At 38.0% G+C, this 20730-nt stretch overlaps 1 protein-coding gene across 1 annotated transcript in view; it reads left to right on the top strand.

The window, feature by feature from the left end:
* EDNRA (endothelin receptor type A) overlaps positions 1 to 20730 on the top strand; it is a 54970-nt gene that overhangs the window by 19284 nt on the left and 14956 nt on the right. The window contains exon 3 of the mRNA XM_012783759.2: positions 13090 to 13217. Within this exon, the coding sequence (XP_012639213.1) occupies positions 13090 to 13217 (128 nt within the window). The remainder of the gene's footprint in view (positions 1 to 13089; positions 13218 to 20730) is intronic.

Below are 20730 nucleotides of genomic sequence, written 5' to 3'. Positions count from 1 at the left end.
TTTACAGACTATGCTGCAATTATAACATATGCATATTTATCAATATAAGCATGGTTATAGATATATGAGAAACGCCCACAAATAGAAGTCCTGCATCAAAGTTTAAACGTATGCATTTCTTTGAGAGAAATTGCCAAATTGCCCACCATAATAGTTGTACTATGTTGCACTCCCACCAGCAATGTATAAGAGTCTCTAAATCCCCATCATTTAAACATATTTTTAGATTAGGTATTTTTCTTTCCTTTAGATTATCTTTAAATAGAAGAGAATAGGGAGGAAGTTTCTTTTCTCTCATCCTCTAAGATTACTTACAAAAATGCTAAAAAAAAAAAAAAAAAAAAAGCCAGGCACAGTGACTCAATCCTAGCACTCTGGGAAGCTGAGGCGGGAGGATTGTTTGAGCTCAGGAGTACGAGACCAGTCTGAGCAAGAGTGAGACCCCATCTCTACTAAAAACAGAAAGAAATTAGCTGGACAACTAAAAATATACAGAAAAAATTAGCCAGGCATGGTGGCGCATGCCTGTAGTCCCAGCTACTCAGGAGGCTGAGGCAGAAGGATGGCTTGAGCCCAGGAGTTTGAGGTTGCTGTGAGGTAGGCTGACGCCACAGCACTCTAGCCCAGGCAACAGAGTGAGACTCTGTCTCAAAAAAAAAAAAAAAAAAAAAAGTATTATAAAGATGTTTCTGACTAGCCATGTGACCTTGGGTAAGTTATGTGTATGATATTTCTGTCCTTCAGAGTTTTCTTACCTCCAAAATTAAAGTATTGATCTAGATCGGTGTTTCTCCAACTTTTTGGTCTCAGGACCCCTTTGTAGTCTTAAGAATTATTGATGACTCCAAAACTGTTAGTGTATTCTCACTGTCGATATTTATAATATTACGAGTTAAAACTAAGAATTTTATAAAATATATATTCATTCACATGAAAATAAGCCCATTAAATGTTACATAAATAATATATTTTTATGAAAAAATTACATTTCTAAAACAAAGAAATTATTTAGTGAGAAGAGTAGTATTATTTTACATTTTTACAAATCTCTTTAAAGTCTGACTTAATAGAAGACAGCTAAATTCTCATATTAGCATCTGCATTCAATCTGTTGCACTATGTTGTTTTGGTTTAAAGTATGTGAAAAAAACTCTGATCTCCCACAGATATATAGTTGAAAAAAAAGAAGGAGAATTTTAATAGCCTTTTCAGATAATTGTGGATGTTCTTTGATACCACATCAAAACTCTGCCAGTGGCATTTTCTTAAAGATTAGTTGTGATGTGATGTGTAATCTGAAACCATATTAATGAACTGTTCATTCACTATTAAAATCTGTTGGTCTTTCTTGTACTTTGCATAGATCTTATGCATGTGCATGGTTTTGTAACATCAGACATTAGCCATTAGGAAATTGCTAATTTATATAGATCTTCTACATGTTGACTTATGTCATTATATAATATCAAAAAACACATCCTTTAATATCACCACTAATCTTTTGTCACACAGAATATTAAAAATCCAGGTACCCAAGCTCAAGATGCATTAAAAATGTATAATTTTACTGTTCATCAAGAATAGCCTAAGGGAAACTGATGAAGCATTATCCATAAAAGAAAACATTGACAAATTGGACCTCAACAAAATTAAAACTTTTACTCTGCAAAAGACCCTGCTAAGAGGAGGAAAAGACAAGCTATAGAGTAGGAGAAAATAGTCATTAACCAAATGTTCAACAAAGGATTAGTATCCAGAATATATAGAGAATTCTCAAAACTCAATGTTAAAAAAATTAATCCAAATAGAAAATGGACAAAAGACATAAATAGAAATTTTATTGAAGAGGATATACAGATGACAAATAAGCACATTAAAAGATGTTTAATATCCTTGGCCTTAGGGAAATGCAAGTCAAAACCACAGTGAGATATCACTATCATGTATCTGAATGGCTGAAATTATAAAAATAGTGAAAACACCTAATGCTGGCAAGGATGAGGAAAAGCTGGATCACTCGTACCGTTGCTGGTAGGAATGGAATGTACAGCCATTCCAGAAAAGAGTTTGACAGTTTCTTATGAAACTAAACATGCAATTACCATAAGACTCAGCAATTGCACTCTGGGCATTTATCCTAGAAAAGTAAAAATTACGTTCATGCAAAAATCTGTACGTTAATGTTCACAGTAGCTTTATTTGTAATAGCCAAACCCTGGAAATAACTTAGATGTTCTTCAATAGGTGAGCAGTTAAACAAACCATGGTACATCCACATCAGGGAATACTACTTGGCAATAAAAATGAACAAGCTGCCAACACACACAACTTGGATTAATCTCAAGGGAATCATGTTGAGCAAAAAAAGCCAATCTCCAAAAATTGCATATTATGATTCTATTTATACAACATTCTTGAAATGGCAGAGTTATAGAGATGGATAACAGATTAATGGTTGTCACAGGCTAGGAATGGTGAGGGGCAGAGGGAAAAGTGGGTACAAGAGGACATCATAAGGGATCCTCGTATGGATGGACCTGTTCTATATTTGACTGACAGTAGATACACAAACCTGCACATGTGATACAATTGTATAGAGCTAAATACACACAAATGAATATATGTAAAACTGGGGAAATATGAATTACACTGGAAAAACATATCAATGTCAAAAAAAATGTGCCATTTTACATTCCCACCAGCATTATATGAGGGTTTTGATTTCTCCACATCCTCACCAACACTTATTATTGTCGGACTTGTTCATTACAGCCATTCTAATGGTGTGGGGTGGTATCTCATTGTGGTTTTAACTTGCATTTCCCTAATGACTAAGAATGTTGAGCATTTTCCATGTCCTTTCCTACTGGTATATCCACTTTGATGAAATGTCTATTTAGTTCCTTTGCACATTTTTAATTAGGTTTATATTTCTATTTTTTAACTGTAGTTATTTATATATTAGACAGAAGTCCTTCACTACATATATGATTTGCAAATATTTTTTCCCATTTAGTGGATTTATTTTTTAAGTGTCTTTTCAGAGCAAAAATTCGAAATTGTTTGGCTATTTTAGATCCTTTATATTTGTATGTGAATTTTAAGATGAATTTGTTAATAGTTTCAGAGAAACCAGTTACAGACTGGAGTTCTAATATTAAAATAATCATACAATTTAAGAGCTGGCAGAGAATTGAGAGAGAATCTAGTCCTAACCCAACATTTCTTATTTGGCAGAGGAGAGACTCAAGGCTCAAAGATATTTGACAGGGCAAAACCTAGAAGCCAGCATTTCTAACGTTCCTTTCTCCTCTCTCTGCACTAAATAGATCTTGTGGTTTAAACACTCTCTACACCATACATCGCATTTACCTAGAAGACAGCCAGCTTTCTAAAGCTTTAATGGGTGAATTATTAAAGTGTACATCATTCTGATGTGAAGTTTCATAATATGACTATTAACTCAGCCATCTTGAGCTCGTCTTTCTATTTCACTTTATGCCTTGCTAGTAGTAATTGTAAAGTTTTATACTCTGATGAATTTATGATTAAATATTCAAAATCAACTCAGTGTTATTTACTATCACATGTCAGCACCAATTGTGTTTTTTCCCCATTTTCTTTGTGCTGCATGCCATATCCTTGTTGGCTCATTTTTCCATCTACATACAGGATAATTGTGACCACATGACACTTTACAATAAAGAACTAACTCAAGTTCTTAGGAATTTATACATTTAAGCATTAAATAAACTGCATGCTTTCAAATATGCCATTGGTTTTGCCTTTTTCCCATTCATCACCACCATCCTCACTGATAAGTTTTAGGGAACTACAGATCCCTGCAAATCTATATGCAGGGATCTCTGCTAATCTGTTTTGTCTTGTTTTGTTCTGCTTTGCTCTGTTTTGCCTGCTTCTTTCTTTAAAATAAGCATTAGCATGTCCTACCACCATGATTAAAATCAACTGTAAAACTTCTCCATTAGGTTTGAGGCCTTATTGTGTGTCCAGGTCAGAGCACCCATTTTCTGTAATTAATTATCTTGCACTTTGTTATGACAGAATATAGTGCTCCCCTCACGACCTATGTGTGAAATCTTTTCAACATTCAGGAAAAACCAGGGTTCTTTCTCTCCAGCCTGAATCTTCTCTCTGTTATGAATTAATTCTTAGAGTATGGACACATACAATCAGTACTAACCTTACAAGTTCAAAATTGAGGACATCTAATTTTTTGTCTTTAAAGTTTTATTCTTCTCCATCCAATGATCCTTTGGTTGTATGCTTGCAAAACAAGTGGAAGTCTCAAGTTCCTTGCTTCTGGATTCTTATCCTAACAGCAAACAGAGTTATTAAAAAGAGATATTTCTTTTGATTCCCAGCCTTCAGGTGACTAAGATGAGAAGGGATGATAAGCCCCTATCTTGGGTGAACAATCTTTCCTCTAAGGAAAAAACCTTCATGGCTCTGGAACTCTGGCTTTAAAAAGTATTTTCCCCCTTTTTTTCCTCTTCCACCTGGTTGTTATTAACATCTATGTATTTCAGATTCTAAAAAGTTAAGATCTCAGCAAAAACTGAGACACTGAATATTTAGTAGTGAAAGATGGGGGTAAGAAGAAGGAGCAGCAGTTCTATGCCTTCTAATCTAAATGCAGCTTAACAAGAAGCAGTTCCCCAGAATCCATCTTATAGAAACAAATGTTTATGATTTGTTCTGGGCCAGGCCCTGTTCCAAGTTTGCATGTATTAATTCATTTAATACATCAACCATACGGCGTCGGTACTCTTTTTATCCGCAGTCTTCACTGAGGGACGGGTAATGTGTCTAAGCTATGCCAGGGGACAAAACAGCCCAGTTCTCGAGCCTGTTCTCTTTACCATTTAGGGCACACTGCTGCCTTCTTCTGTTAAGCTTTCCTGGAAGATTGCTTAGAGCTTCTTGAGGGGGTTGTTATTTCTGTTCATCTTCTAGCTAGGCAGTGAGTTGCTTGGGAAGCAGTTTTTTGTTCTTTTGCAGCTTGCCACCATGCTGCACCTGGTGACCTGGGCCATAGGTGACCACACCGTAGGCTATCAGTGGTCATGGCTCACATTTCCAGATACTTCTGCTCGCCCTTGGCATGGATTGTCTCTTCTGTGGCCCACAGTAATCCTCCAAAGTAGCTGCCATGACTGTCTTCATTGTATAGAGGAGGAAACTGAGAGGTGGAGAGGTTAACCAACCTGCCAGGGTCAGAGGATCAGGAAGATGACAGAGCTTGGACTCAGTCCACCCCAAGGAGTCCAGCTTCAGGGCCCACACTATGACGTACGATACCAAGCCACTTGCTCTAATTGATAGGAGGGCTTCTCCATACCCCCAGCTCAAGGCACCCAGGGCTGGAGTCAAGACCATTTATGGAGTTACTGCTCTGCTCTGCGTTTGTCACACACTCCAAATTCTTGGACTTGTCAGGAGACAAGAAGAGCCTGTCCGAGGAGAAAGTGTATGGATAGGGGGAAGATTTTATTACATTTGTATGAAAGCCCTGCTTTGATCCTAAAGCAGTTAAAGCACAACGGAAGAGCAAAAGCCATTCTCAGTCATGCAACGTGATGTATTTATTTTATAGTATCTGATTTGAGATTTGCAATGGCCAGAGAGCATGTTCTCATTAAAGGCCTGTCCTGGCCATCACAGACTTCATAATCATCTCAGTCTGTCCTGTTGGAAGAGGTTTTTTGTTTACAACTGATTCATTTTTGTACCAACTTTTAAATCCCAGGATCTTGCCCAGAAAGAAAGAAAAACCTCAGGATCTCACTGTTTGAAGACTGATACCTGGTCAGTCACGTCCAGTTCCAAGTGACCCTACAACAATTTATGTTGAGGGGAAGAGAACATTGTATTTACTTTGAGGTTTTCAGCTATTACAGACTGTACTCGTAAATCCCTCATTCCCATCTAGGACCAGGAGAGCAAGCTGTGGGGGGAGGAGAATCCCTCAGCCTCACTGAATGGGGTGGAAGGAAAATTGTAACAGCACAAAGAAAACTGTGCCACTAGGTTTATTTGTTCCGTTTTAAGATGCCATGACAATAACAAAAATGATGTCTAAGTAATGGGATTAAGAAGCAAAGGGTATTAGCATCTGGCAAGGATAGAGAAGGGTAAATTCATTTATATTATTCTCTTTTCATTGTCATACATAAGTGGTACATTTTAGTTTGTGATTAACAATTATAGCAATTCAAAATAGCATTTGTGTGGTGTACATTCAGTTTGCAGAATTCTCTCATATGCATTGTCCCATTTGTGCCTCCCAAATGGTCATCATATTAATACAAATGTGGCAGGCATGAAAAGCACCCCCATTTGACTAACACAGAAATGGAGACTCACTGTGGGTAACTGGCTGACCCAAGGTCACTGTTAGAGGCAGGGCAATCTTGAACTGGAACTTAAGTCTTATAAGTTGGGGGGTTTGTTTTGTTTTGTTGTTTTAAGAGACAGAGCTTCACTCTGTCATCCAGGCTGGAGTGTAGTGACACAATCACAGCTTACCGTAAATGCCAACTTCCAGCCTAAGGGATCTTCCTGCCTTGGCCTCCCAAAGCTCTGGGATTCCAAGCATGAGCCATTGCACTCAGCCCTAAGTCTCATAAGTTTGCAGCCCAAGTTGAATATAGGGGAAGAACTGCCTTATTTTGTAGTGCTAAGCCGGTGAGGCCTGGGACATTACAGTACCTGCTATTGTACTGTACCTGTATTGTACTTTGTTGCACTATACCTCTGCCTTAGGGACTACTGCAATGAGAGGGTAATGGGATGCAGGTTACATAGCCCCTAACTAATAAGAGTCTTTTATTTCTTGTGACTATACTGTATACTTTCTTCTGTCCCTCCTGTACCATCTGGCCATCGGCTGTCATTTTTTGCTAATTATGGTACCCCTAGAACAGCGGTCCTCAAAGTGCGGTCCAGTAAACCAGAAACAGCAGCACTAGACATGCAAATTCTCAGGCCCCATCCCGGACCTACCTACTAAATCAGAAACTCTTGGAATGCCCCCCCCCCCAACCCTTGCAACCTGTAGTTCAATGAGCCTTCCAGGTGATCCTAATGCTGTTAAATCTTGAGAACAGCTGCCCCAAAGCAACGATTCACACTGTTGGCCATACATTGGAACCACCTGAGGAACTGCAATGACCAGAACCACCAGGGGAGCTTTAATGACTAGAACCACCTGGGGAACTTTAACGACTACTGATTGTGTCCTATCTCCAAAGATTCTGATTGAATTGGTCTAGGACAGGGTTTTTCAATGTCAGCACTAGCAACATTTTGGGCTGGATGATTATTTGTTAGGGGGTCTGTCTTGTACATTGCAAAACGTTTAGCAGCATCTCAAGCCTCTACCCTAGATGTCAGTAGCACACCCATGCCCAGACATAATACCAAAAATATCTCAGACAAATATCTTTGCTTGCCAGGTGTTTCCTGGGCAGCAAAATTAGACTAACAAAACAAGTACTGGTCTAGGGTCATCACCCAGGTACTGGGAATTTTAAGAGCTCCCTAAATAATTCTAATATCCAGCTAAGACTGAGAACTATGACTCCAGAGAGTTCCTATTAGTGAGCAGCTTTGGATGTACAAAGGGTTAAAGAACAATAAAAGCTGGGCTTTATAGCATGGGGTGTGAAGTAAGAAAAAATCACGCTGTGGTGAAGACTCGGGCACTTTGCCGATGACTAAAGTACATGGACTTTAGGACATAAATGTCACATCAACTATTTGGCTCTTTACATTTTTGCTGCCTTTCTGGTTGTCAGGTATGTTCCAAAAAGCTGACATAAACAGATATGTTCCCCGTATCTAAGAGGTCCCAACCAAGAGAGATACTGCATTGTACTAAATATAGTGGTGGACATAGAGCATGCATTTGGATCTAGCCATTCGAAAAACAGGGAGCTTATCAGTGTATCATATAGTACGAGTTCTTGCCTAAATCTGTTTTTGGCAGGTTAAAAAGTGCATCCTGTCAAATTTATGATGCTGATTTTGACACCATCCAAATCAGCCACACAAATGCAGAATTTCTGTATTAATTTGTGCCGTTTAAGAGTACTTTTACTTTCAGAAAGGCATTGGAGACTCTCAGCTGTAGAAAAAAGGCAATATTCAATAAAATCCTTGCTCAGCAGATTGCCTCCTGTTGTCTCAGTGACCTACCTTCCTTCCTTCCTTCCTTCCTTCCTTCCTTCCTTCCTTCCTTCCTTCCTTCCTTCCTTCCTTCCTTCCTTCCTTCCTTCTTTCTTTCTTTCTTTCTTTCTTTCTTTCTTTCTTTCTTCTTTCGACAGAGGTTTGCTCTGTCACCCCAGCTAAAGTACAACAGTATCATCACAGCTCACAGCAACCTCAAACTCTTGGACTCAAGCAGTCCTCCTGCCTCAGCACCCTGACTAGCTGGGAACACAGGTGCGCACCACCACACCTGGCTAATTGTTTTTTCTATTTTTAGCAGAGACAGGGTCTAGCTCTGGTCTTGAATTTATAAGCTGAAGCAATCCTCCCACCTCAGCCTCCCAGAGTGCTGGGATTACAGGCGTGAGCCATCACGCCTGGCCTCTGATTCTTTCTGTGCTGTTCATCTGTGATGTGCTTGGGAAGGGGAGAACAGGATGTGCATTTAGGCCACCGGATGTACCTTATCCCTAAGTTCCTGCTTTGCGGCTCTTATGAAGCTGGGCAGTCTCTTCACTGCCCAAGTGAGATGTCTCTAAGCAACTAGCTAGTGGCAGCCCCCATTCCACCTGGACTCTTGAGCAGAACCCACTTGAGCATTCTCCCACTTAAGCAGCTAGATGGCATGTGCATTGTTTCACTATAGAGTAGGAATGCCACTTTGGAACACTGCTAAACAACTTTAAATAGAAAACAAAGTAGAAGATGAATATGTTTTCTGAGCAACATTGGTAGTATCTTATTTTAAGATACGAAACTATTGCCCTAATTTAATGAGCTGGAGTCATCCATTAATTCAACACCTACTATGTGCCAGGTACACATGTGTAATATCCTCAGAAGATATAAATATGAGGATTACATAGCATAGACCCTTTTGTGGGAAAACAAATAAGCTATGACTGCTCCAAAGTGCCAAATGAACGCTTTGAACCAATGTGGCTTAGCTTGTAAGACTAGTCTGGTTTTTTTTTCATTGACTTTATAGTAACTTGTTAACATTAGTGAAATCAGCTAGTTCTTTTGTCATGGTCTAGATATTATCCTAAACAGTTATTTATGTATTCCTCTCCTAGTCTAGATTGTTTCATCAACATGTTCTTAAAAGTCATAACCTTTTATTTAGGGAATAGAATTGCTTTCCAGAAAATCACACTAATAAAAAGATCATAATACTAATAGATTGCTAAAAGGTATTATTTCCACATGTTCCCCCTTGTTTAAAAAAAGGCATATGCTTTTATGTAGGTAGGAAGTTTTCTGGAAGCAAACACACTTAGCAATTAACAGTGTGGTTGCCATTTGAGCAAAGAGTTTAGGGGCCTTGATTTGAAGAGAGACTTACTTTTCATTATATAAGGTTTTAGACAGCTTAATTTTTACCATTTTAGGTATTACATTTTTAATTTTAAGCACTAATAAATAACAGAAAAAATACATTCCCAGTGGTCTTTCAGAAGCTCCAACATGCTTCTTGTAAATAAGAGAAAAACAGGTGAGCCCCACTGTTCGCCTCCATAATGCCGCCTTCCTTGGCTTACGTTTTATTGCTCAGACTGAGTGAGCTGAAAGGAGACTTTGAACCTAAGATTGGCCCAATGCTGGTTCATTGAAAGAGATTAACAAGCAGGTCCCACTTGAGGTTGGGTGGCTAATGAGGGCCTCTCTGAGGAAGCCACATTTAACCAGGGAAACAGAGAGGGAAAGAGAGGGGGAAAGTTGCCTACAGGCAGGGGCCTGATTTCCTTCTAGCAGCATGGCAACAGTTACTATCCGCGTATCCTTTCAAAATGAGGTAGCTATCAATTAGGGAAGTCAATCCTGTGATGATACCTAAACGTTTCCTCCAGTGATTTTTTCCCCCATCCCTTTTGTCTATAATTCCCATGAAGAATCAGTGCTCACTTCTAGGAAAAATAAAATAACACCACCATCACCACACCTGTTTGTCTCAAAGACAGACGATTCTGTGATCTTTTTGCTGCCCACTGCTTCCATGATGTCTTCCCTTTCCATCCCTCCTTTATGCCTCCTGCTAACCTAATCCTAGTTAAAAGCTTCAGGAAGCACATAAAAGGAAAAAAATTCAATTGAGATTGGAAGAATCTGAAAGAATACATGTCTAGTTGTGGGTTTTCTGGATCATATTCTTAGCACTTGTCACTCACCTCTTCACAGGATTTCAGAGTCTCCCTTATTAAGCAAGAAAAATCTTTTTCATTTCTCCCATTTTTGAGTGTGTGAATTGGGAAATGCATACATGTGGACTTCAGGATTCTCCTAAGTCTCCAGGAATGAGCAAACAGCTCAACTATTCCAAAGTATATCCTATAACAGTTCCTACATATTTTAATTACATATCTGTGGTCTTTAGCGGAGAATTACAATTCTGGGCCAGATTACTAAATTCTTATTCCATGAAAAGTAGTTTTCAGGTTTTCTTATCTTTATAAGAGTGATTCATCTCAGAAATAATAAATGTTTTGTGTCTTCACTTGCACCAAGCCTTAATAACCAGCAGTCGGCTATGGTAAAATTAATTTGTGAGCTTCATGAAAACAGTCAGAGCTTAGGGCAGTGTTTGTGTGAAGAGCTCTGTGGTTGTCCTTGGACAAGAGTTTATGTGGACATTTTGAGAAGATACTGATCAAGACTGGTTATGGAGGGATGAAGAAGAGCCCAGAGGCAGGACTGGATTGAAATAAAGGGTCCTTTTAGAAAACTATTTAAAATAGAGGGAAGTAAGTTTAAAAACTAAAAAGGGAAAACTTCTGAAATTAAGTCATATAAGGTCTTAGCCATACTCACAGAATGATAGATTTCTCTATGTTACTAAATTCTCAAAAATACATACACTCTGATTTTGTATCTGCAGGGTGTTGGTTTCCCAAACCTCTTTCAATGGGAAACCTCTTTCATGTTAATGACCACACTGACCATGAAGTTAAACCTCACATAATCTTTTAGAAATAGTGGAACAGAAAGTCAAAGCTCAATTTAGAGTTACTATGGCAAAAAGTACTTTGCACAAAAAGGTAAAAAGGCCAAGTTTGTCAAGTTAAAAGGTTACCATTTCCTGTTGAGTAGAATAAGTTTAATAAGTCTGAGTCACTAAGCAAAAATTAGAAATCAATACCATTTTTACTCTTGAGAAAGAATCATATACTCATCAGGGACTTCCCTCCCCATTCTAGGTAGCTGAACTATTATTTAAGCCCATGCTCCTAGTAGCATACCTACTTACACAGACATCAGCAACTCCTGGGGGACTATTTGTTAGCTATTATGTTCCTGCTCTACCTAGCACAGTCACTAGAGGGCTCCACCCTTGCCTTGGAACCAAGATTTTAAATTGTCAACATGGAAGAGCAGATTTTTCTTCAAATGCTACTAACAGATCACTGTAACCAAATTGTTCTCTATGATAAAGGGAGGTTTGAGACTAAATAGAGAAAAACCATTTATGTCATATATACTGAAGCAGAGTCAGCCCCTTAACCATAGAAGAAAGTTCAAGCAGACTTAGGTGTTAACCAGCTGGCAAAATCAGTACATCCTACACCACATCATTTTTCCAGTATTGCCCATAAGCTCTCACCCATCGTGTTGGCTGGGTGTCAGAAGATAATATAATCTTCCAGTGCCACTAGTTGAAATGACTTGCTTTACTCATGGTTTACTAACGATTGATAAGAGACCACTGCCACTTCTGGGTTGAGCTGTCACCCAAATCCCAAACTTTTGATACTCTTTGAAAAGTAGGCAGCATGGTGGGACTTCAAACTAGTTCAACCTCTGTGGAAAGCAATATGGAGATGCCTTAAAGCGATTCAGGTGAATCTACCATTTGATCCAGCAATCCCATTACTGGGCATCTACCCAAAAGATCCAATGACACTCTACAAAAAAGACACCTGCACTCGAATGTTTATAGAAGCACAATTCATAATTGCAATGCTGTGGAAACAGCCCACGTGTCCATCAATCCAAGAATGGATTAATAAAATGTGGTATATGTATACCATGGAGTACTGTTCAGCTCTAAGAAACAACGGTGATATAGCACATCTTATATTTTCCTGGTTAGAGCTGGAACCCATACTACTAAGTGAAGTATCCCAAGAATGGAAAAACAAGCACCACAAATACTCACCAGCAAACTGGTATTAACTGAGCAGCACCTAAGTGGTCACATAGGTACTACAGTAATAGTGTATTGGGCAGGTGGGAGGGGGGAGGGGGGTGGGTATATACATACATAATTAGTGAGATGCGCACCATCTGGGAGATGGTCATGCTGGAAACTCAGACTTGGGGAGGAGGGGGGAAAGGGCATTTATTGAAACCTTAAAATCTGTACCCCCATAATATGCCAAAATAAAAAAAAAATATTTGCACCTCCCAAAAAAAAAAGAAAAAGAAAAGTAGGCAGCATGACTACTTCATGTGAGATCAAAGGATTCATCTCTTCTGTTACTAAATTATAACAACAGAATATAATATATAGTATAACATGTAAATATTACATATATCATATGCTATATATCTAATATATGACACATTTAATATTTAATATATTATGTATTAAATGTATCAGATTATAATAAATTATATTAACATATTACTTTATGATATAGTAATAATCATATTATAATTTCCATGTCTTTCCAAACCAAAAATTGCTGGGGCTTTAAACTATGAAAGAAAACATAACAATAGTGATACTCTGTTGCTAACACACTAACTGGAAAGCACAATGAACATATTTGGAAGTTGGGCTGCGTAACCAGAAGTGTAAGTGCCCATGTGTTCCACGCCAGCTCTGCTATTACTTACCACCGTGTCTCCTTTTTTCAGCTGCTGGCTGGGCGCTGGCCTTTTGAACACGATGGCTTTGGCTTATTTCTTTGCAAGCTGTTCCCCTTTTTGCAGAAGTCCTCGGTGGGGATCACCGTCCTCAATCTCTGCGCTCTTAGCGTCGACAGGTAACATGATTCTTGCCCTTTGTTCTTGTGTTGGATTTAGAAAAGTATTTTCTCAAAAAGAAGGAAAGTCAAGAGAGCTGGTGCCCAGGACAGTTGTTAATTAGTTTCAAATGAGTTAAAACATGAACGATCTTGCCTTTACTGTTTGGAATTGCCTTACACATTTGCTGATCATTAGCTGTCTTTGGCTCAGGCAAATTGTACCTCGAGCATTTTGCCAATAATATCCATATGGCACCCTTATGGCAACAAAGAAAAAAAAAAACGAACATATTTTTTTTTTAATCTTCCTCTTCTACTGGACAAACGAACATATTATATGGTATAAACTTTATGAAAAAGAGATCTGAGAACATGCAAATCCTATACTTCAAATGGTATGTTTATCATGAGAAATATGAAGATGCTGTTCAATTATGTTTATAATGTTTGGCTACTTGAGCTGAGTGGTAAGTACACAATAGTGTTAGGTTCTTCTCCTTGTTTTTTTGAATGCTTGAAATGTTTCTTAATTTTAAAAAGAGGGCAGCAACAGAAGCATCCCTTTGTCCAATTCTGAAAAATGCATTCAGTATCTCTGAGTCTTTCCAAAATCTTCACCCATGGCTCTCCAGAGTTTTCTAAAGAAGCCCTTCTGAATTCTGGGAACTTGTGGATGGTTTTTTCTTCACCTTCTAATTTTCATAGCAGGAATTATAAAGAAAGAAATTAGGAACTTTATAAAACATTCTTTGGTTATAAAGTTATGTTTGGTGCTCATTTATATTTCATATAATCTGGCCTGGCAGATGGCTCACACCTATAATCCCAGCACTTTGAGAGGCCAAGGCAGGGGAATCCACTTGAGCCTAGGAGTTCAAGACCAGCCTGAGCAACATAGCGAGACCCCAACCCTACCAAAAAATTTAAAAATTACCCAGACATGGTGATGTGTTCCTGTAGTCCCAGCTACTTGAGAGGCTGAGGCAGGAGGATTGCTGGAGTACAGGAGTTTGAGGTTGTTGTGAGATGTGATTGTGCCACTGTACTCCAGCCTGGGCAAAAGAGCAAGACCCTGTCTCTAAAAAAAACAACAAAAAAAAAACTTTTAAAAGAATCTTATACAATTCATGTATAATGTCTTGTTTAAGTGGCTTACATACAATTTAGAAGAGGTTTCCATTAACTTATACCCTGACAATCAGCTTATCAGAGAACCTGGGTCCCGTCATTATAGAAATAAAAGGCTAACTGTCTTAAAGAACATTCAAGTGTTTATAGTCATTCTGTTCTTTTTCATTTATAATTAATTCTTGGACCCAAAATTGTTATTGCTAAAATATAAAAATGCTCATTCAATTAGTATTTTAAAATTATAATGATATACTTATAAATTTATGATGATAATAACTATGAAACACAAGATACACAAAATGGTGTTGTTATTAAAAATAAATTTATTACTGAAATTAAAACACAAAAATAATTCCTGTGGTAGTTTAGAACTCAGTATTACTGTTGACAAAAATGTTCCCACTCAATGGTAAACACAGAGATTAGAAATAATTTCATCATCTAATAGTAGGTTTCTTTAGTGATTTGTAGGAAAACCTAAGGTTCCATGTGGGTTACTTCTGCGTCATACCAAATGCTAAATGCTGCTGCATAAAAACACATACCATAGGTGGCTACTATATAATTTCCACTTGGCTAAATAGTAGATTATGATACTTTGGGCCATTTCCCTAAAAAGTTGAGTAAGCACTTAAGACCTGGATTTGATTCCCTAATAAATTCTCATGCTGATGTTCCCACTCCCACCATCCCAACATTTCTCCTTTCATCCAAAGTGTAATATTATCTAAAAATTAAAGGCTTTAAATGGTATCTATTACATTGTTAATAAAAGTAAAATTTTTCCAATATTTATCAAGCTGTATATTTAACGGTGTCACCATGTATACTCATTACGATATCTGATTAAAATTTTTAATTATAACTTTAAAATCCATGTAGAGAAAAGAAATGAGAAAATAATCATGGTGTTCTGAAAATATAGCAATGTGTCTTATGCACATATTTTTCCTATATTATATTTTTAAATGTTACAAAGCTACAGTGTTTAAAACAATGTGGTATGGGCCTTGAACACACGACAAATCAATGGGAAAACTAGAATCAAGTGTTGGAATATGCAAAAATGTAATGTAGGATAAAATTACTGAATATAATGGGGATAGGAAAGATTCATTAATAAACAGTGCTGTTTAGCAATCTGGGAGAAAAGGCATGTTAGTCTTATCTTGTGCTATATATCAATAATAGTATTTATAATAATTACCATTTATTGACTATTAGTAAATACCAGACCCTGTTGAAAATACTGTACAGAAATAAGTTTATTTAACTGTGATGGGAACTATAACTATCCCCATTATACAATGGGGAAGATGTTGAAAGAGGTTAATCAAGTCCACATGGCCACTGAGTGCTGGAGCCAGTAATCAAATGTAGGTAGTCTGCATTTTTTAACCATTATACTCAAGCATGTAAAAACTCAAACCATAAAGTAGTAGAAGAAAATAAACTAACATCTTTTTGATCTCTGGAAAAGCAAGACCTTCTGAACTTAAAAAGAATGGTAGAAATTCTGAATAAAATTAAAAATGTATCTTAACATTCATAGAGATCAAACATTCATAAAGTTAAAAACAAATAACTACAGTAATAAGCTGGGGAAAATATTTGTCACTCCCACCACAGGCCTAGGGGGCAGGGCTGATTCCTCCTACTTTTGTTCTGCCCCCCCTTCCTTCCTTGCTGGAATCTAAGAGGATCCTCTTGCTGAGCTTCAATCCCTCCCAGTGTAAATCCCACCAGTGTATGGGGGTGGGTAGAGCAGTTAGATCATCAGTTCCTGTTTCTGGTGTAGGATCACCTCACCCACACCACCTCCTCTCCCACTTCATGCATGAAGAAAAATGAACTCCTAGAAAGATGCCACTGCACTCAGCCTGGGCAACAGTGCGGGACCTTGGCTCAAAAACAATTAAAAAGAAAAATGATCTAGATGTTCCGTCACAATAATCAGTTGTGTGTCAAATGAAATGTGAGTCATTCCTAGGGAGGGAGGGAAGGAAGGAAGGAAGGAAGGAAGGAAGGAAGGAAGGAAGGAAGGAAGGAAGGGAGGGAGGGAGGGAGGGAGGGAGGGAGGGAGGGAGGGAGGAAGGAAGGAAGGAAGGAAGGAAGGAAGGAAGGAAGGAAGGAAGGAAGGAAGGAAGGAAGGAAGGAAGGAAGGAAGGAAGGGAGGGAGGGGAGGAGAAGGGAGGAGAGGGGAGGGGAGGGGAGGAGAAGAGAGAGAGAGAAAGAAAGCAAGCAAGAAAGAAAGAGAGAAAGAACAGAAAAAAGAAAAGAAAAAAAAAGAATGTCAAGAATCTATTTCATTAAGATTTTTTCTGAGTTTTAAACCAAGGAGATGAACCGTTTTAAAATTCCACTCTCTCAACCATCAGCCTTAATCCAGAAGGTTTTTCCTTGGTAATAAACTCATCATTCTCTGTTCCTTAGATCCATTCTTTACTATTTTTACATTTCATTTGGTATTGACTCTAAGCTTTGGGACCTGTATATAGGGAATCTATTTGACTCTTTTATTTCAAAAGCTTTCACCCTGCAGAATGAATCATTCACACTTCATTCCTAAAGATAAGATTCCATTTGCTTTAAGTCTTCATTTGTTGCATTATAGTCTATGGAAAAGTAAAATAAAATCCCTTTTGTGAATAAAACAAGGACTAAAAAGAGGAAAATTGGAACTTGTTACAAAGCAATTTGCAGTTTGTGAATTCCCACTTTTATTTTATGAGCTGAATCAAATTATGGCCCAGGAAAAAAGAGTATCCATGATTTTTAATGTGATATTTTTAAAAACATAATTATCATATCTCATTTCAGAGTTTTGTTTTGAAGGAAAATAATGAAAGAAACTATACATCCAAGTTCTATAGAATTTCTTTATTACTTCCTTAATCAATTATTACAAAGTGCTATAAGAAGAAAGAAAACATCTAGATTTCTCACTATCAACTTTTAATCTAAATAAGGTAAACAAGACAGAGAAAGCTCATGGTTTGTCCCCAAATGGATGAGGTTTCATTGTTAATTTCAATTATAGGGGTGTCTCAGTTCAACTGTTTTACTAATTCCTCCACAAATCTAACTCTTAATTATTTAACTTCACATCCTTAGTCACTTAAGAAAAAGATACAGTACAAACTGAAGAAATTTAGGAACAAATTTGGACCCCTGGCCAGCTTTCTCAGTGAAATATTTTTTTTTTTTTTATGCCTAGGCGGTTTTCTTTTAAAATGATGAACTTTTCCCAACAAAAATGCGTAACCAGCCATTACCAACTATTAAAACAGCTATTCTGACATGCCATAAGTGACAAGTTTTATAAGTTACTTTGAGTTTGGTGGGGGGAAGAGAGAACAAGGCTGGGGGCGGGGGCTCAGTGCCCTTCTTTGTAAGTGTTTAAAGCAGACGTTGAGGATGACAGGTCAGACCAGTAAAAACGTCTGGGTACAGATCCAACTTGTAGTTAAAAGTTGCCTGGCGAAGAAGCCCATAAAAAGATAAAACCCTTTTAACAACTATTCCAGAGTGATGTGTAATCAGATACTTGGAAAAGTTGCAAAGATCCATGAATAAGACAGCTTTGTTTCATATGCCTTAAACTCAAATGCTGATGTCAGTTCTTCAGCCCATCATTTCAAATAATTGCTCGGTGGCATCTGTGCTCTTCTCGAAGGTTTATCCTAATGCAAGAAATAGGAAGATGAGTTTCTGAAAAACCTCATTTTGATTAGACTTGGACTTGGTTTCTCCTTATTCCCCTGCTGTCATGATTTTCTACTGCTGCATAGCAATGGTGACGCCATGGGAAGCCATGGGAGCCAGAGGAAAGGAGCTGGGAACTGGACAGAGACAAATGCTGGCTAGGATCTCATTTTGGGGTCTGTTCCCTGTCGCACGTAGTTATTTGTACTTTTATTCCATTGTCAAGATCAGGCGAATGGTTAATTTTGCTGCCTCATTTCTCTTTGAAAACTACCCCAAAACTTAGCAGTTTAAAACAACCATTTGATCATCTCTCACCATGTTGTGGGTCAGGAATTTGGGCAATCCGTTTGCTCCTTGTCACTTCGACTGGGGTGGTTGGTGGATTTCAGCTGGCACTGAGCTTGTCTCATGGGTCCAAGACTCACACGTCTGGCACTGTGGCGGGGACAGCTGGAAGTCTAAGCTCTGCCGAGCCCATCTCCCTCTCCTTACAGTCTCAGGGCCTCTCGGTGTTTTTGCTCCAGCAGGCTCCGGGCTCCAACGTGGAACCTGCCACTTCTCTCAGAGGCCAGCCCTGGAAGTGGCAAAAGCATCATTCTAGCTGTAATCAATCGATCAAAGCAGTCATAGGCCAACCCAACTGAAGAGCTCAACTGGGGATGTCTTAAAGCATTTGCAACTCTCTTCTAATTCATCATACCTGTCTTCTCTTTAAAATTCTTCCTGCTGGTATTTCACCTTCAAACCTGTGTACGGCAATTGGTTTGTCTATGGCATAAAACATGTAAATTACAAACAACCATTACAAAAGGTCAAGTTAGCTGTTAATTAAAGATGTGCAGAAGTAAAGATAGAAATGCCACTCTACCTTATGTAAGTGGTATAATTGAAGAAAACAATAATAAATTCTAATGCAGGCAAGCATTCTCTGACAGGCACTTGGTAAAAACTTAAGTTACTTGAGCTACCCTTTTATTCCTTTAATCCAGTAATCCCACCCAAGATAATTAATCCAGGAAAATCATTCAGAAAGAGAAAAAATTTATGTGCGCACACATATTTACAAGTGTGTTATTCACAGCTGTGAAACACTAGAAATGATGTGAACATAGGAGAAAGATTTAAGTAAATTATATCAAAATCTTTTTATACTGTGTAGCCATTAAATTGATAGGTGGGCATTCCTATGTAGAAACATGAGAGAGTATTTTTTAATGTAAATAAAGCTAAAAATAAAATGTAAGTGATATAGTATGTATTCAGACAATGCCTGTGAGAATAGAAATGGGCAAAGAATAAGAAAAAATAAAAATAGATTTCGTTCAAGTGGCATCTTTTTAATTTGTTTTATTATTATGTTTTAAAGTTCTTTTAACCATAACATTTTTAAAATTTAATAACTGTCCCAGGCCATACCCTAAAGATTCAATAAATGTGTATTAAATGCCTCTGAACTTGAAAACATGTAAAAATCTATTTATAGACACACACAGTAGCAAACATCTTTATGTAAATAAAACGTATTTATGTAAAACATAAATATAGAATTTATACTTTTATTTTGGCATGTCACATGACAGGGTACGAGGTGATGTAATGGGAAAAGACTCCACTGGGATTTGGCAGCCCAGAGCCCTGGCCCGGGCTCCCCGTGGAGACAGCGAACACGCAGGTCCTCAGGTTCCCAACTGGAACACAAGAGGGAGAGAGATCAGCCCAAAGGTCTCTCCTTGTTTTTAAATTATGGATTCTGGGTTTCTAAAAGTATTAGCTTTTTATCTGTTGCCTAATTTAAGACTAGACTGAAAAATAAGAAAATGCTCAGAATGTAGTATGCTGTTGGCTTTGGCCAATTAAGTAAGACAAAATACATGGGAACAACAACAAAAACACACTTCATTCAACAGGTATTTATTTAGCACCGATTGTTCTAGACATCGTGACCAACATACAAAACGTCTTCCCTTATGGAGTTTATATTCTAAAGGGAGGGGTGTGCATAGACAATAAACAAAATACATAAATAAAACATTCGGTTGGTCTCATGGTAGTAGGTGCTATGGAAAAAAATAAATTAGAGTGAGCGAGACAATTCTGGAGGGGGAGTTGACAGTTCTAAATTATGTCTCCAAAGAATGTTTTCATGCAAAGACACAATAAACACCTAAAAGAATCGAGGCAGCAGCTCTCAGGATACATGTGGATACTCCCATAGGGGTGGGAAGCCATTGGGGGGTTTTGAGCAGAGGGGTGCCATGACATGACTTACCAGGCTCATTCCAGTTGCAGTGTCAAGGTAGGTTGTGGCAAAGCAAGGTGGACACAGGGAGACGGGTTAGGAAGCCATTGCAATAATCAAAACAATATGATAACAGGTGAGATGTTGAGAAGTGGTTGCATTTGGACATATCTTCAAGGAAGGTGTTGCAAGATTTGCTAAAAGATCAGATGTATAGTAAAAGAGGCATCTGTCAAGATTTGGGGCCTGAGCTGGTAAAAACTGGAGAAAGGACAGATGTGGAGGAGCAAAGATGAGCAGAAGTCTGCTTTGGATATGCATGAATGGCTGTTAGACGTCCTGGTGGAGCTCTCAAGTAGGCAGCTGAATATACAAGTGTAGAGTTAGAGGTTTCAGGCTAGAGTTATAAATGTAGGAATTATCAGCATATAGTTAAATGATTCTCAAGCCATG

Source organism: Microcebus murinus, chromosome 15 (genome assembly GCF_040939455.1).
Source record: "Microcebus murinus isolate Inina chromosome 15, M.murinus_Inina_mat1.0, whole genome shotgun sequence".
Lineage (NCBI taxonomy): Eukaryota > Metazoa > Chordata > Mammalia > Primates > Cheirogaleidae > Microcebus > Microcebus murinus.
This window is presented reverse-complemented; position numbering and strand designations above follow the sequence as displayed.